General features: G+C 35.0%; 1 protein-coding gene across 1 annotated transcript in view; it reads right to left on the bottom strand.

Annotated features, from left to right (window-relative positions):
• The window catches only part of LOC113518722 (neuropeptides capa receptor-like), a 158,277-nt gene extending 139,588 nt beyond the window's left edge, over window positions 1-18,689 (bottom strand). Inside the window, exons 1-2 of the mRNA XM_052893797.1 lie at window positions 18,638-18,689; window positions 18,146-18,236 (exon numbers count right to left, since the gene is read on the bottom strand). Coding sequence (XP_052749757.1) covers window positions 18,146-18,236; window positions 18,638-18,689 — 143 coding nt within the window. The remainder of the gene's footprint in view (window positions 1-18,145; window positions 18,237-18,637) is intronic.
• Window positions 18,690-19,821: the final 1,132 nt, after the last annotated feature.

Raw genomic sequence — 19,821 nt, 5'->3', positions numbered from 1 at the left:
GCTTATCTATTATCTCTCAATGGTTCCTTGCTAGTGTATACCGGTAACGCAGGCGGGATTACCATTCCATTATTTATTTATTTGTTAATTACATCCACTGGGTGAGCCTTACAGTCTTCCAATACGCTCACCCAGGAAACCATGAATACAATAACATATAAAAAGGAATATTAAACAAAAATAACAAAGAAAAAAAATATAAAAAAAAAATAATTGAAACAAAAAACGTCTGAACACAAATACTCTGTGGTCACCCGACGAAACTCCAGCAAGTTGGAGGCAAATACATCCAATTGCGGATACTGCCTCAAAATATCATTGAGTAGTTTCAATGCAAGAGATAGAAAAGCTTGCTTAGCCAACTCTGTTCTTCGTATTGGAACATCGAATAAGTTAAAAAACAACCCGTCTGCCGAGCGTGAGAACTACTGGCAAAACCCCCTTATGGATGTCTATGTTCAACAGTGGACAGTAACAGCTGATACAACTGTTGGATAGCAACGGACTGCTTTTTAATCGGAACAATTATTCGTTTGTTTATATTTTCATTAAAATCTGTTGAAATAATAATAATAATAACACATTACATCCACCGAAATCATTCCAATCGTTATGTCGGTGAACGGTCTTATCCCAACCAGACTGGAACAACATCTCAGACGGTTGGGATTCCGCGGCGGCTCATTCCCGGGAAAGATGCAGAAAGCGGTGCTCTTTAGATTTTGCCCGCATTGTACGCCGGTTTCTCTCCCTAGGGCCCTGAACCCCGGCCGACTGTGCTTCTGCCGGGGGTAGTTGCCATCTCCTCTCCTTAAATTATTTATTTACTACTCACAAGGAATATTTTACATTGTGTGACAATTTAGTATTTTAACTTAAAATTATTATCCTTGGACTGCGTGTCAGTAAGTTCAATTAATATTTGTAGTGGCGGTTGTAATAAGGGACCCATCTCAGCGGGTGTCACCGCCCGCAAAGCAAGGCCGCGGCGCTGGTTTCCAAAGGGTCTATAATTATTTAGAAATACAGATGGTATTTCCGGAAGGGTTTAGTGCGCGAGGAGTTCGCTATCAACAAATAGTTATTACAAAGGCAAGTGGTGGTTTAAACAGATGAATAAAAAGATTGTTTTCCACGTCAAAAAATCCGACTATTGCTCAGCTTCAATTTTGGCGAAGTCAGTTATTTTTATTTTGAAAACTAAACTACTGAACCGATTTTGATAAAATTTCTTTGAAACCAATCTGTAAATATGTCCTTTTAAATAAAAAAGGAATTTTTTTAAATCGGTTCATAACTAATCGAATAATGAGGTAATAAATATAAAAAAAACCAACCGAATCTTCTCTCTTTTTGAAGTCAATACAAAAGGAGTAATTAAAATATTTGCAATATTTTTTTCTATGTTTATATTTTTTTATCCGATTGAAAATGGCAAACAAGATTTTTTTATACAACTTAGAATGGCAAACAAGCCGACGGTCCACCTGATGGAAAGTGGTAACCGTCGCCTATAAACATGAGCAGTACCAGAGCAGGGACATAACAGAGTATAATGTTTCGCCCATGATACTCCCCATGCGTTGCCATTCCTGAGGACTCAGGTGTTATTCCTCTGTACCCAGTAAATTCACGCCATATCCCACCCTTCAAACCGAAACACAACCATGCAAACACAGCTGCTTCACGGTTGAAACACGAATGGGACAGATGTATCCAAGCAATCGACTTTTGTACAAAGTCTCCCTCTGGTAAAGGTGACGGTACAATTAATAAAAAGTGGTAACCATTGCTTCTAGATAGTGGTATCAGTCGTGTGTTGCAATTCTTAAAAACTAAAATATTATGCCGTGTATTTCCCGTATTAAATAGACAACCTCTTCGTTTCGCTTTAAAAAAAAGTAATCTGAGGGCCTACCATGAAGTGTTTTCCGAAATTTCGGAGCCAAACGAAACACAAATTTGATGTTAAAATTACATAATACATGCCGTTTGGAAATATTAAAAATGTTAAAATATTGTTCCTTTGGACTTTTATGATAGGATGTATGATAAACGAAATATTAAATTCCATTTATTGATCCGATTTTGGTATAAACAAAAACACGAAATTGAGTCCGAAATTCCGGAATTTCATTTCATGGTAGACCCGCTGGTATCACGCCGCAGTCTGCTCACCCCGTAACGGAATTTTTATATAGAATATTCATAATATTTTTTCAAGAAGCGTAGCTCATTATTCATTAAACGATAATAATTAAGGACTTCACTTCTTTGAAGATATGTAACACGATACAAGCCGATCGCCGGAGGAGTCTATGGGATAACGAGGGATCGTTATCCTATCTATCCACCCGTTAGTTGGTACAACAACGAAACACGCTTGACTCGTGAATTTTTGCAAAATAATAAACACAAGTTGATGTTGTTTCAAAAAAAAAACACTGAACTCAACATAGCACACGCTTGTGGAGACAAAAATAGGGTTCCGTATTAAGTATATTTAATTTGTATTCTGTTGTCTATACTTTTGTATACAACTTAGAATAGCAAACAAGCTGACGGTCCACCTGATGGAAAGTGGTAACCGTCGCCTATAGACATGAACAATACCTTGGTGGGTACCATGGGCGAAACTGTATACTCTGTTATGTCCATGGTACTGCGGTTACCACTTTCCATCAGGTGAGCCGTTAGCTTGTTTGCCATTCTAAGTTGTACAAAAAAAATTGTTACATTAAACGACTACGTGACAAATTCTAAGCATCTCAGGTTTACTCAATAAGTCTGTAGTGAAAACTTAAATGCGTCTCTAACGGATAATTTAAAAACTCAGTTTTCCATCAAAACAAAAATATCGTAAATGTGAATTTGATCGTAACATAAATCTTTATACAACTCACATTAGACGCACTAGGTATTTGATAATTTCTTTTACAAGCCCATTTACTCCTTTATAAATCGCGTACTAATAGAGTTCATAACTTCAGCTTACCGCAGACTTTGTAACGTCACAGTTATCACTCAAAATATAAAAAAAGAGTTCATAATTTTGGATTTTTTGACTGATTATTTAAAAAGTTCGCTGTTAGCAAACAGCAAAAAATAATTGTGAAATATTATAATTATTAAGTGGTCACTATTATTATTCAATATTAAAAGACGGATTTTTCAGGCAGAAAAACCTGTGACACTGCAACCTTTCCATGAAGGGGGAAAAGGCATTGTTAGCAATAGAGTTTGACAGCCCCATTGCTATCCATCGTGAACAATTTTTGTTGAATTCGCCACGATGGGCTAACTGACCTGCTTCATCCTCACCTATCAGCCTACACTGGTGCCCCGCCAGTGTATACCGATAGCGCTGGTGGGGTTGCCATTCCATTATCATCCATTAAAAAAAACCTTTCCCTGATCGTTTGTGCTCGCCCTGTTTTTAAAGTTCGCTGCTAATTCCTGTTAATGATATGAATTTTAAGATGTTTTTTGTAGCGACGTTTTTTATCTGCTCAGGATATAGAGTGTGATCTCCAGATGAGATATGTATGAGTTTATGTATGAGTGGGCTACAGCCACACATCAAGTGCTGCAGCGTTAGTATGTTAACCTTAAAACTAGAATGTTCACGCACAGTGTGGTTTCAGAGGAACTTCCTCCCGCTAACAGTCAAGTTGTGGAACGATTTTCCTGCTGAGATTTCTCCTAGAGACTACAGCATGGTATTCTTCAAAAAGAGCGTACTAAGATTTCTAAAAGGTCAACAAAGCCTGTGTGATATCCCTTGTAACTTAACGTTTTAGTTTCCTACATGACCGTTGTTAGGGAAGGGGGCCATGAGGGGCAATGCCTTACCTTAAAAGGTCCAATGCCCTGTTATAACGGAACGCCCCAAGAAAATTAGACAGATTCGCTTTTTCGAAGTCACTTCATTTTAGCTTCTGCCCTAGCAAAAAGGTTTTTCGGCCTACCTTAAACTTGGATCTAGCTATGTCCCTGGTTTCCTAGTAAGTCACTTTTTAAATAAAATCAAATAGAAGCATTGAGAAACGTTCAATTGTTTTTGTATATTGACAGATCGACGTTATCGTACTTCGATAAGCTAAAGTAACGCTGAACACTCTTAATTTTGTGACCATTCAAGCCGCCCGTTTTTTGCGAAGTAAACAGACGCCTGTTGCGAAGCAGTTTCTACTCAGTTTTAACGATCAATTCGACATTCTAAATTCAAATAATTTTCTCTGATGTAATATCAGTAGGTAATCATGACATAATGGAAAGGTTTTGCTGGAAGAAATCTCTTATTAGAGATAAGCACGCCTTTGTACATTATGTTTATAATGAATTGTAATTAACAGTATGTTTTGTGTACAATAAAGAATAAAGAAAGAATAAAGAATGTTAGAGTAATCTGTAATCATAACAATCCACAAACATCCTACTACTGGGCATGGGACTCTTCCCATAAAAAGATTTTACTAATCTACTATTTTATACCATATGATCACAGCATAAAATGGGCTACCCTTCCTTTCCCGTGGGTGTTGTAAGAGGTGACGAAGGAAACTTAATGGTCGAAGAATGAGCAGCAGCGTCCCTCTTAAAATATTAACAAAAAACCCAACTGCGGTTACCAACAAGCCTGCAAAGCGTAGAAGATACTGTCAAAATTCCCGCAATGGTAAACTTCCATAACGAGCCCGTTCTTCAGTCTAATGGAAAATCTCTATGGGAAGTCTATTATCAACAATGGACTATTTTCAAAGCAACCATTATCTATTTTATTACTCTATCCACTCTAATACATTGAATTATGAATTTTAAAATCTATGTCCAAGGTATCAAGGTACAAAATTGCTTTTCAGTGTATATTATACAGGTGGCAATAGTAAATGTATCAAACTACACACCATTGCGAACCGCCCCTGTCATGTCGCGGCGCCCGCTCCGCCCCACAATTCAATTACGTGTCACCATAATTATTTCAGATACAGAGCAATTTGTAAAAGGGTGGCATTCACAGTTAAAATTAATTCCATCTAATAAATTAAGATTTAAAGCTTAATGTTAAAATTAAGGTGGCAAGTCGACATTCATTTATAACTTGGGTGCATTGCTTGGAACGACAGAGCCGTTCTAAGCAAAAACTTCGCCTCAATTTGTTCACTTCTTTTGCGGGCAGCGTGAAAATTAACATTTTTAAATAGCTACACAGAACAAAAACGTTTGGTGCTTAAACAGTTTATGATTAAATTATTTATTTTTCAACGTATATTGTTGTTTTTATGAATCTTTATTGTATACTAGCAACCTGTTCCGACTTCGCACGGGTAGACATTTTTACAACATTTTAAATAGTTATTATTGTGACAACAATAATAGATGGACATAAAGTATCGCCAAGGTTTTTGTAGTTATTGATATTTTCTTCAATATTGTAGAACATACTTTTGTTCTATCACCAATAGTTACCGCAGCGCACGCGACGAAAGGTATTTTATAGCATTTTTACACCTTGAGTTACGTTACTAAAGTTTTAGTTTTAGTCTTTAATCTTTTCTAGCAATAAACATAGCTTATGTTACTCAGGGTGAATGTAGCGTTCTAATGGTGAAAGAATTTTTGAAATCGGCAAAGTAGTTTTTGAGTTTATTTATTACAAACATACACACAAAAATACAAATCTTTCCTCTTTATAATATTGGTGTAGATAGTGTAAATGTATATTACTGCGCAGCTCTTGCACACAACCTCGTACGCTTGATTTTCGAAGTACGTTACCATTTCATGACGGCGTATCAAGATAAAATATATTGCCAAATTTTAAGTTAACTCTTCACAAACACAACTGTGGAAACCAGAATCAATTTGGTACAATACTCACAAAGTAAAAGATTGTAAAAAACACAGTTGTAAAAGATTTTTACCATCGTACAATCCGCCATAAACTAAAATTTCATCCCAACTATCTGGACGAGTGGCGGTCCTCCACCGTGCGTTTTTCAAGGCACTTTCTCCCACGCACAACCACTCTTTGAAATCAACTTCCAACAGCAATATTACCGAACCGATACGACAACATAACCTTCAAGAAAAGAGCATATTCCCTTTTAAAAGGCCGGCAGCATACCTGCAATGCCATTAATGTTGCGGGTGATCATGGGCCGCCGCCCAGTCACTTACCATCAGGTGAGTCGTATTCTCGTTTGACCCCTGTATTGTAAAAACAAAAAGTAGACAGAAATTCGAATAATAATTCTTTTGGGTTTTTTTTTTTTCAAAAATATATATTCTATACAGACATCTATTTACAATTATTCTTATATTAATAAGAGAAAACGATAAAATGCTTCAAATTGGACATAGATTTTTCTTACCTACAAAAACGGTTTTATCCCATACAGTAAGTACTCCACTATTACAACATATATTACAGTCATCTTTTAAGAAGCTGAAAAGGAAACAAAATATTCAAGCGTAAAAATATAATACCTGTCTGTAATCCTACTTGAGCTATTAGTTTACGCCGAAGGAGTACTTGTAAGGGATGATAGGCAGGTATGACGTCAGCTCGGGCCAGCCGACCTGACGCGTGTATGTGTGGGTGTGTGTCAGTGTGTGTGTGCGTGTGTGTGAGTGAGTGAGTGCGTGCGGGCGTGCGCGCGAGTGTCCGTATGTTTGTGTGTGTGTGTGTGTGCGTGAATGAGTGAGTGTGTGTGTGTGTGTGTGTGTGTGTGTGTGTGTGTTTGTTATTGAATTGTATTTTTTTTAGCAAAAATATGCATATCATCTTTATCAAGGATTTTTCTTTTACTTATTAAGTTAATTTTTAAATTCCACCAAGGTTTTCTTTTAATTTTAAATCACTAGCATAATTTCAATTAATATTATTAATGCGAAAGCTTGTAAACGATAGATAGAAAGATGTTTGTTACTCATTCACGCAAAAAGTACTGAACGACTTTAAATGAAATTTGGTACACAAGTCAGTTATTTCTTATTTTAAGCACATAGGATAATTTATAAACTTACTGATTCGGGCAAAGCCGCGGGGTATAGCTAGCATATTAATAAATTATGTATTTTAAAACGACATTAAAAATAATGTAAGTCTGAGAATTCTAATAAATGTAGTCTGAGTTTTTTTGGTACTACGTTTAAAAAAAATCAATTTTAAACAGATTTTTATATATTTTATTACAACTGATTTATTTACCAGAGGGAGACTTTATACACAAGTCGTTTGCTTGGGCACTTCTCTCCCATTCATGTTTCTACCGTGAAGCAGTTGTTATAATAAAATAGGGACAGAGGTACCCAAGCAAACGACTTATACAAAGTCTGCCTCTGGTAAAATATGGTAAAAAAGAATTTGCTGGAAGAATAAGCTAGCCTTTGTACATTTACTTAGCTCTGTCATATTTTTATTTATTATCAGCGTGTACGATATAATATTAAATAAATAAATAAATAAAAATATAAATTGTTATATTTCTTAAATAGATAACTCCAATGTTGCCGCCTTTCGAAAGGTAAGCTTCGGTGAATGCTCTTAAAATACCCACCGTAATCTTTTTCACTTAGCACGGGTACGACCTTGGTTAGGATTTGAATTGCAAATTTTCTTAAAATCATAACGATCTAACAAGCAAATTAAGGCTATTGTCTGTATGTAGAAGCGTTGCCAACAGAACGTACGAGTGCCTATCATTAATTAGGGTTCCGTACCTCCAATAAAAAGAACAGAACCCTTATAGGATCACTTTACTAAAGGGAGACTTTGTGACAAAAGTCGATGCCTCTGTCCCACTCGTGTTTCAACCGTGAAGCAGTTGTGTTTGCATGGCTGTGTTTCGGTTTGAAGGGTGGGATATGGCGTGAATTTACTGGGTACAGAGGAATAACACCCGAGTCCTCAGGAATGGCATCGCATGGGAGGTATCATGGGTGAAACAGTATACTCTGTTATGTCCATGGTACTGTTTATGTCTATAGACGACGGTTACCACTTTCCATCAGGTGGGCCGTTTGCTTGATTGCCATTCTAAGTTGTATATAAAAAAAAAATAAACTTCGTTGTTCGTCCGCCCGTTCCGTCTGCCAAGACCCTTTTTCTTAGCAACACGTGCAGGTATCAAGTTGAAATTAATATCATATATTCAGATTTGCAATCTCTTAAAGCAGTGAAAAAATCAAGCTTCTAAATTGACGCATTCAAAAGACACAGCCGTTTACGTTCCATTAATATCGCATATTTTGACATTCGCAAAAGGAATCAAATCCTATAGGGTACTTCTCGTTGACCTAGAATCATGAAATTTGGCAAGAAGCAATATCATGTAGCACAAATAAAGGAAAAAATCCGAAAACCGTAAATTTATATTCATTTCACAAAAAAAATGTTACTTTATGATTTTATACGGAACCCTCGTTGCGCGAGTCCGACTCGCACTTGACCGGCTTTTTTTATATTAATTATACATATTATACCGTTACCGGGTTTCAAGTCCGCGAACCTTTTGTCCAAGCGGATTTTGTTTGATTTTCTCGTAATAAAACTTTGTTGTTTTATTTAATATTTAATTAAGACAGGTTTTTATTTATTTATTCATTTACAAAAGTGAACGACTGACAAAAATAAATAAGAGAGAGGTATTAATGAATATGAGAATAGAAGAGATAAAATTTTTTCTCTCCCTCTACAATGGTTTTTTTTATTTTTGTAAAGGATCAAAAAATGTAATGGAAACGTCAGCGTATCCCGATGACCTGCGCTATCGGGATACGCTGGCGAGGCACCAGTGAGAGATGATAGCTGAGAATGTAAGCAGGTCAGTTGGCCTATCATGATGAATTCGTCAAAAATTAATCACGATGGTCTCCAGGGGGAACCGCGTGGAGGTCGACCTGATAGGGTATATTGCTAGCAATGGGACTGATAATCCGCATTATTAACAATCCCTTCCCCCCAGGTCGACCTGTTAGTAATCCCCCCATCCCTCTACAATAAGCGATGGGTATAGATGTAGCCAGATTTAATTTATATAACGACCACAAAGAAATTCCAATACAGGGCTGGTAGTTCGCATTACCGCAGATAATATACTAGGCATTGCAATCTCTTCCCCCCGAGATAAGATGTTAAGTTACCTTATACGTAGTTACCTATTAATTATAAATAATTAAAAATACCTTATATGTAAGCTTAATATAAGCTTAATATTTGATGAAACACATTCCAACAGTTTGTCTTCGTAACGTAAAGGAGTATCGACGCATCCTTGCAATATCCTCGAGCCTTTTAAATGTTAATTACCATCTAAAAGTGCGTGTTTATGTATGTCGAGCTGTATGACTGTGTATATGGCTGTACGCGTTAACCTTTCTTTGCATGATTTTTTTTATTGGTGAAATAAATCGAGATGAAATAACTCATGTTCAAAATGAAAGTAAAAATGGTTAGAGAAATAAATTTGAAAGCTATGTTTTTTTTTTCTGCAATGGACATTCAAAAGGTATCCAGACACGATCAACTGAAAGTGAACTTGTTCTTTTATATAATTTTTGGTCATTCAATGTTATGATGGGAATTTCCACCATTGTGCAAAGAAGGGTTAAGTGGTATGCGTTAATGACTGCATTTTTTTATACCGGTCGTTATACCGTGGTCGTAATGTAAATACGACCACGGTGGGGTACCTCTGTCCAATTCGTGTTTCAACCGTAAGGGTGGGATATGACGTGAATTTACATGGTACAGAGGAATAACACCTGAGTCCTCAGGCAACGCATGGAGGGTATCATGAGCGAAACAGTATACTCTGTTATGTCCATGGTACTGCTCATGTCTATAGGCGACGGTTACCACTTTCCATCAGGTGGGCCGTCAACTTGTTTGCCATATAAGTTGCATAAAAAAACACGTTAAAAAAAGATGAGCAATTCCAAAAAATAACTACATCAAGAATATATCCTGGAATCTATTCCTATTGGCTCTATCTAAGAAATGACGTGTCGTTCTCATTCTTTGCCTAAGGTGAAGATGACTGCTTAAGTAGGTTGTGAACTAAGCTGTATAAGTTACATACTATAGTTTTTTAACTATCCTACTGAAACTCTTTAATTTTCTGTGATTAAAAAGTAAATTGAGTGTCTAAAATGTTGACCGGTAAATGTAAGGTATCACCATGCAAAATTTGATTTAAATCGGTCCAACAGTTTCAGAGAATACCCCGTACAAATAGACAAACAGACAGAGAAACAAAAAATTTGAAAAAATCTCTATTTCACTTCTAACATCCCCCCGACTCGGTTTTTAGCGTAATATTTTTTTTTTTCTATGTACTGTACATTCAATCTAAACAGTTTTAATATATGTATAGATTACTCATATCACTATCAGGTGACGGTCACCACTTTCCATCAAGTGGACCATCACGTGTCAGCATGTTTGCCAGTCTAAGTTTCATTAAAAGAACCAGTGTATATAAGTAGAAATATAATATAGAGGGTTGTTGACAACCCTAATCCTGTACAAACGAGCCGCTACGTTTTCCGTTAGAAAACTAATTAAATCGGATTTGTTTGTAGCTAGCTATCTTCGATAGCGATCGATTCGAAGATTTACGGATTAACATTACGCTTTTTATCCATGTATATTAAAAAATGCTATTTTTTGCTAAGCGCATTTCATGAGATCAACAGCTCGACTATTTAACGATTTTTTATAGAATTAAGGTTTTTTTTATCTTTTTTATTTAGAGGCATTTATCCTATAAGGATATGTCAGCCTCATCATACCCTAATTTTATAAAATACCTCACATACTTAAAACATTGATACATAAATAAATAATACATAATAACTTAGTAGTCTATTTTCATAAAGGGAATTATTGATACAAAAATATAGTAATTAAAGATTTTGCCATTCCGGAATGTATAATAATATAAAAATATCGAGTAACCCAAAATAGGTATATGTTTTTTTTTTTTTTTTAATGGGTGATAATGGAATGGTAATCCCGCTAGCGCTATCGGTATACGCTGACGGGGCACCAGTGAGGGATGATAGGTAAGGATGAGGCAGGTCAGTTGGCCCACAGTGACCAATTGAACAAGAATTAACCATTATGGTTGGATTGTTAGTAATGGAAACTGAAAATCCCATTGCAACCAATATACCCAACCAGGTCGACCTCCTCACGGTTCCCCCTGGAAACTATCATGGTTAATTCCTGATGAATTCATCATGATGGGCTAACTGGCCTGTTTTCATTGCTCCGCCAGCGTATACCGTTAGCGCAGGCGGGGTTACCATACCATTTTCACCCATCAAAAAAAACCATTATGGTTTCCAGGAGAACCGCGTGGAAGTCAACCTGATAAGATTTATTGCTAGCAATAAGGTTGTTAAATCTCATTACTAACAATCCCTTTCCCCCAGCCTCCCCCTATTAGGAAGATTTTGCCAGTAATTGCCACGCTTAGCAGACAACTTGGCAACCGCGGTTAGACTTTTGGTGATATTTAAAAAAGGACGCTACTGGCCATCCCTCGACCACTATATTTCGTTTACACCTATTTATTCCAGTTTTTATTAAACCAAAAATCCCATATTGCACTACGAATGAGAACCTTAATTTATTTCTTAATATTGAAATTTTTATTGTCGCCGTAAATATCGGGGATAGCAATTACGAGGTACTCGTGGTGTACGACGGCACAGTATAAATAACAGTACCGCCCAGGTGTGCTTAACATTCATACAGACTCTCTAGTGAGGTGATTACACTGGTAGCTAGATAGTGTGGGTGTTGCACTCACAGCTTCATATTAAGCATTAGGTATGTTAGTAAGTACTATTTACCTGAAACCGCATCGAGAAAATTAAAAAAGAAACTGAAATTTTACAATAGATTGCCATGTGGTCTTGCCATAGAAAGGGCCACCCCTTCCTTTTTCGTAGATGTCGTAAGAGGCAACTAAAGTGTCAGTGGTCAGAAAAGCCCAACTGCGATTGATAATCCATCTGCCAAGTAAAGCAACTACTAACCCCCCCCCCCAAAGGGGGAGGCCTATGTTCAGCAGTGAACAGTTAACGGTTGATGAAATTAGATTTGTTCCACGAAACAAGAAAATACCGACCGTAACCGCAGCAAAACCAGATTATTATTTAGATTTAGAAACAAACAACTGAACCGATTTTGATAAAACTTCTATGGGACCGACCTAAAAATTTGAAAAAAAAATAAAAAAAAAAATTTTCAAATCGGTTTATAAACGACGGATTTATTTGACGAATTCAAAATCTTATTACTTATGTATACTTGAATTGAGACCTAATAATACTAACAACTTATTACCATTTTATGATGACCAATGCACAAATGAGATTATTTTCCATAGCGGACGTGGCCTTTTAAGGAAACTGCATACGTTCAGACATGTCTTTGTGCAATTCTGCTTGCATTCCGAGATAAGCACCAGCCAATTCTGAGCTAAGGACAACTCATTTAGCCCCCCCTTTCAATACGCCATTACTAGCAGTCTCAGATCGATCTCCACGCAGTTCCCCCTGGAAACCGTCGTGGTGAATTATCACTTTATTATTACATTCGTCACGAAAGGCTAACTGGCCTGCTGTCATCATCACCTTCATTTATCATCTTTCACCGGGGAAGCCATTCCATTCGCTCCCATTAAAAAAAAAATACAAATGGTGATTATCGTGAAAAAATGTTCAAAATCGAGGATTAATAGTCCGACACTTAGCTCGAATATCTATCTATATATTCTAGCCAAACGAGTCGGAGACGCGGCACGCGTTACGTTTACGGAAAAAAATATTATACCTACATCGTCGTCACGTGATCACGCACACACAATAATATTATAGATATTCGTATTTTCTCAAACACGCATGGAAATGTGAGCATTATTTTGACAATCTTCTTCGAGATAAAAATTGCCGTACTGGCCAGATACATGCGGGCAGCGGCCAGCAAAAGTTGTATGAAAATCCATATCTGTAGTATTTTGCGGCAAGATAAATTACTATGTAAACCCATATCTATCCTGTAATTTAAAAATGGAATGATCTTTTACTTCGAAACATGGCTACCAAGGAGGTAACTAATAAAATGTTTTATTTAAATTTCGAACTGGCTTGCAAATCGAAAGCTGTTTATTGAAAAAAAACAAAGGAACATTATGGCGCGTGAAAAATTATTATTATTCGTTATTCGTCGTTGAACTTAAAAAGTAAAACTGTGTTATTGATTTCCGCGCATTGTTTGAGAAAAGTACTATACAAGCCTTGGCCGCAAATAAGCATTGATGGACTCACGTATGTGTGCCTCGGCTGCGCCTCGGCCCACATTTGCACCTTCATCCATCAATGCCTCAGTTGCTGGCCGCTGCAGTAATGTACTATTAATATACAGTAATCAGTGCTTCACGCGAAGTCACGTAGTTACACATCATTTCACAGTCACAGCCTGTATCTTTATTCATTGAATCTCAAGAGCATCTTTGGCAAATCTATTTGAATACATACATTTATTTCGGACCCAGTTCATTTAACGTGAAATCGTAACAAATTACAGTTTCCAAACAATTGGCCACTGCTCGCTGCTGACTAGTAGAAATATTACTTTGTACTAATTAATAAAGCTATATTAATTGACTTATTGATTGGTCGAAGTTAGACGATGGTTGAAATGAATGACTTCCAAATAAGAGGTAATCTATTGTATGCTTCGAATAATTGAGTATTAAATGGAATAAATCCATAATCAAAAACTATTCGTATTTGCTGAAAAGACGAAAATTTGCGAATTTTATTCTAATAGCCTTTTTTTTAAAAAGTTTATGTAGTTTTAATGAACGTTGTAAAAGCAAAATTGATTGTCTTGTCGTCTAGTAAGATTTTTACTTAGTGAAAATCAATCTAATGAATGTATTTGTACAGCTGATCAGGTTCAGATTAAGAATTTAAAGGAACGTTTATTAGTCGTTGCTCGACTGAAGTGAAAATAATATTGTTCAAGGCATATTGCCAATCTTTTTACACGAGCAGCCTGTGGGTTGACTATACACAGCGGGCGACAGTGCTCTGCGTGTTCAATACAATAATGTTTTCAGGGTGTTGTTACGGCTGCCACGTTTTTGTAGTGCATCCACAATGTTTGCAGCGGCATGGACAGATGACTTCTATGCCATCAGACGCAAACGGATCGCATCTCTTTTATACCGATTGCGTGGCAGCAGTAACAGCATTCTGAGGGCATTGTGTAATAAATACGATAGCCCGATCCTCTCATTGTGGGTCAAAATTATTATAGGGGCCATAAAATAAATTTTGTATTTTTTTTCCACTAACATAGTTTAAGTCAATTGTTACTAACAAGAATGGATCTTTGTAATCTATAAATAAATTATTATTATTATTATTCATATATCAAATAGTCCCTAAAAAATCGCTTCGTGAACATTACTTCAAATTATCACAACAATAAAAAAACTTGAATATGTACTATTATATAATTAGTCTTGACTTTTATATTTATTTTATTAGTATGTATTATGTATAGTTATTTATATATGTATTGTATTATATATGATTTATGTATGTATAATTTTTGTAAGTATTAATGTTATTTTCTCATAAATTATTAATTTATTTTCAAATTATTTTGTTAAATCGATGCATCCTCATTTATTCTCTCTGTTTATCGTAACGTTTAATTGAATAAATATTTTAATATAAAACGCCATATGGTGTTAATATTAACAGTTCTATTTAATATTAAAGTTTAATATATATATATATATATATATATATATATATATATATATATATATATATATATATATATATATATATATATATATATATATATATATATATATATATATATATATATATATATATATATATATATATGTATAATATTATCTAATAATAATAATTAAAAAAGTATTACTATTTAACTGCCATATCTCACATTCAAAGACAAGCTTGACATCACAAGAACTAATGTGGCAGAGACATACACCACGTTTGAAATTCTGACATATTAATTTTGAATAGTCTCTCTGGTGGTCTACCTTGGAAATTATTACTGAATTCAAATTTCAAATTAAATGTTTACAATATGACGTGTTTACATCGGAATCAACAAATTGATTACCTATTTAGTAAACACTGCGTGACCCCTTTGATGGTTTGTTAATTATCAATGATTAAATATTGTATCCTACAAAACAAAGAATTTAATTGTGACAGAATTGTTGTGTTGGTGTCAAATTAACTGCTTTGAATTGAATCTACAAAGCAACGAATTCAATTGTGACAAAACTTGTTATTTAGATTTAGAAATTAAACTATTTAAAGAAAATTACTAAATCAAGAATAAAAGAGTATTAAATTAAAAAAAAATCTATATGTATAAAAATTAATGCCACTTTTCGTTGTAATTTTCTAACTCAAGAACGGGCTCACCTATCCAAACCAAATGTTTAGGTGTTGTTCGGACTATTTAGTAGATGGTTTATGTGAAGTTTGCACAAAATCCGTCGAGCGGTTCTTCATTTATCACATTTTTGTAACAAATGAATTCAGTAAATGACGAAACAATTTGTTAATGGGGACTTTTTTTAAGATGGGGATTGTGCTGTCGAATTGAAACTTTTTTCAGTGTTGACAGTACAAGCATGTTGTTATGTCATTCATGCGGTCATTTCATTTTGGACGTGCTTCGATTAAAGCAATTTGTTGGCGATATTGATGTAATTTTTTTTTATCATTTCATTTTATACGTAGCGAAGCACGTACCGGGCCGCTAGTTATTAACAATCAAGATGTAATAAACACAAAAAAAAATAACTTAATTGGAAACCTTCATCTTTTTCAAGTCGGATGAAAATGGATATTACGTAGCAATATTGCTTCCTAATTACAAAGTGAGATACATTTTTCAAACAAAATGAACTAACCAAATCAGATAGAATATAATAATAACAATGGTTACTAAATCGCTCTGCAAACCAGCACCAAAGCACTACTATAGTTAATACAAAACATACTTCGTGCCTCCTACCAAATTGTTTATAATTACTCCTCTCCATCCAAAGGTTGCCTGGAAGAGATCGCTCTTAACGATAAGGTCGCCCATTGTTTTCTCATTGTGATTATTTCTTGTAATTGTTTATATTTATAATAAGTTTACTATTGTAATCTTTTGGAGGAAACAATAAAGAGTATCTATCTATACAAATATTAAACATTTTTCGGATTACACAAACTGTTCACGAAGAGCAGAGCTGCATATAAGTGATATTTCGTTCATTAGAAACAAACTAAAATAGCTGAATAGTATTTATTCATTTAAACTTCAATGGGACAGCGTAATTTTATGTGCATTTGGCGGACTTAACAATGGATGGTATTATTTAATAAATAATTTATTTGTAAGACACAATTAAATTTATTGTGCACTTCAGCACACGAATAGCAATAAACACCGATAAAAATTTACAAAAATAGAGAAAAGAAATACAAAAGAAAAAAGAAAAATAACAGAAAAATAACAGAAAAATACACATAAAGGAACTGTTATGTGTGTACTACAGTAATACAAAATGGCGGCAACTCAATTGTCAAATTTTTAAATTGTATCATTTTGATAACACATTTTTGGTGATTTTTAAATTGTATTCATGACTGTCGTGATAGATACGTTAGTATGCTCTTTTTCCAGTCATTCCAGTCATCTTAGCGATCCTTAATAGGTTAAAATGTTTACTACTGCCACAGTTGTTATGAACCTAACACTGCCCATTTCGCTGAGTATATCCCCATATTCTGAACGTTAACTACCAAATCCTATTGTGTACTGCCGCAATAGATTCGTCTCTATGGCGCCGTTGTACACCATCGACAAACATCACTTTAATAATTATTTTCCCAGAAGACCACTTACCGAAATTGCTACGTTTATGTAATAGATAATTCCAGCATCGTTTTAATAAAATGTTCCGTTACTAATCGTATCTATATTTGCTCTGTACTATCTCTTTCTTTTCATCTCTATATCTCTCTCTCTCTCTCTCGCGCCTCTCGTTTTTCTTTCTGCTTAATATTTTATAGTTTTCAAGTATATTAAAATGTAATTTTAATTAGTTAAAGACGTTAATTTTTTTTTTTTATTTAAGTAATATTATTTTCCACGCTCAAATAATATTCACTTATCACTTTTATTGCTATTTCGTTAATTTATTTTAGACATTATTTATTTGATACAGATTTAGATTTACTGCAATGCCTATTTATAAATGTAATTAATTATATTATTATTGTAAAATATTTTAATAATTATTCCGGGCCAATATGTGACTATAATTAACGTGCAATTTTTTATACAATTGAAATATTATTAAATAAAATTTTGTTTAATTATAATGCCAAACAAGTTATCGACACATTGATGTGAATTGGTAAACGTCACCTATATACCTGAACAGCACTAACGACGTCTTAGTATATACAAATCTTATATTACTGTGACGGGGTCCTGAAATATCCTAGCTCTAGGTCCTTTATACCCTATAAATTCAAACAAAAACACAGTCATGCAAACACAGCTGTTTTGTGCAGAAACACAAGTGGGACAGAGATCCTCATGCTGAGAAATTCTATACATATTTTCACTATAAATTTTATTTTTTTATTTTATATATATATATATATATATATATATATATATATATATATATATATATATATATATAACTTATAGCCGTCCTAAAATTTGTGTTCAACTATAAGACGTTTAAAGGTTATCCATTCATTACCGGATACATGAAAAATCATTGATACTTGGTGGCAAACTAATCCCCGACAAAAGCACAATAGACTAGAAGTTAGGGGCTCAAGTAGAGGAACCGGGTCACTATGCAGGCAGGATCAAGGAGCACAGCTTTTTGCATCTTTCCCAAAAAAACTACTTTGGAATTCCGACCGTTCCAATAGGACTATTCCAGTAGATATCCCCCCTCCCCATTTCCGCCAGCAAGCTGTCGTTAAATGAGTTATTATTATTAATTATTATTATTACTTAAAAATATTAACATAAATATAGACTTACGCTTCAGATATAAGTGCTCGTAGCTTGCAAAACACGATGCCAAGACTGTAAGGATACTGATGCCAGTAGACCGTCAGGTCGTTGGGAAGACCTGCAACAAACAACGTATATATATAGATTGGCTACGTAGGAATAGTTATGTCTTTTTTTAACGGACACGTATTTTTTTTAATGGGTGAAAATGGCAGGGTGACCCCGCCTGGTCTATCGGTGTACACTGGCGGGGCACCAGTGAGGGATGATAGGTGAGGATGAAAAGGCAGGTCGGGGGAACCGCGAGGAGGTCGACCCGAAACGGTATATTGATAGCAATGGGGACTAACTTCCCCGTTACTAACAATCACTTCCCCCCAACGCTAACGGTATATTATGTCAAGATACCACTGGAGAACCAACGAAGATGAAAACGAATCAAGTGGCCCATCGTAGCGAATTTACTATAGAAATTAACCACGATGGTTTCCTAAGAGACCGTGTGGAGGCCGATCTTACAATCAGAATTATTAACAATTTCTTCGACCTTGACAACTTTGTACATTGTCATTGTCATTGATAAAAAGAAATTATTTGCCCTTCCATTTAATACGATATCAATCCACTATAACTGTTATACGTACTCGCGTTTAATTCATATAGCCTATAAAAATATAATAGAGTGTGATGAACAAGGAAACTTTTTTAATATGAACCAAGACCTTCGGATGGCTCGAAGTCAATCGGAAAGTTTGCGCAATCAAACTTCTTGATAGATGCGTGCACCACAGACGACAATTGGCGAGATAAATTACACCAAACACCGAATTTAATCTTTTATGTTTTAACCTTTGACACAAAGGAGTGCTTTATTACATTCAATAAATACCTATATTACATAGTTTGGCGCGAATAGGCATGAAATTTATTACTTCATTTAATTCATTATCATTAATCATTTTTATTTTATTATTAACACTGTGATATCCACTTGTGACAATTGATAAAAGTGATTTTCTCTCGCAAAGGCCTAATATCACATTCTTTTTTTTTATATATATATATACAACTTAGATTGGCAAACAAGCTGACGGCCCACCTGATGGAAAGTGGTAACCGTCGCCTATAGACATGAGCAGTACCATGGACATAACAGAGTATACTGTTTCGCCCATGATACCCCCATGCGTTGCCATTCCTGAGGACTCAGGTGTTATTCCTCCGTACCCAGTAAATTCACGCCATATCCCACCCTTCAAAACCGAAACACAGCCATGCAAACACAACTGCTTTACGGTTGAAACACGAATGGGACAGAGATACCCAAGCAATCGACTATTGTACAAAGTCTCCCTCTGGTGAGGGAGTCTTTGTACAAAAGTCATTACATTCAAAGTACAAAGTACAATACAAAGTACATTCTCTACTATTTGCTATTAAACGTGAAATATATAACTTATGATTTTTATTTTAAATATATCTTTATAATTATTTTCATTTTTATAAAGTGTATTTTATTTTTTATAATAATAGAGACTTTCAGTCAGTGTGCTAAAGTGTCTATTCGCTTGCAGTTTACAGTTCAATCGACTGTCTACTGCGATTTCGATTCATAACTAATCTAGATCAGCCGATGGGCTCAGAAATAAATACAAAAAAAAGCTGTTTCGAGTCGAAACATAGATTTAATTCTTTTACCTTAT

The sequence above is a fragment of the Galleria mellonella genome, unplaced genomic scaffold (genome assembly GCF_026898425.1).
Source record: "Galleria mellonella isolate WM207_F2 unplaced genomic scaffold, CSIRO_AGI_GalMel_v1 utg184, whole genome shotgun sequence".
Lineage (NCBI taxonomy): Eukaryota > Metazoa > Arthropoda > Insecta > Lepidoptera > Pyralidae > Galleria > Galleria mellonella.
Note: the sequence above shows the minus strand (reverse complement) of the source record. Positions and strands in the feature narration are given on the sequence as shown.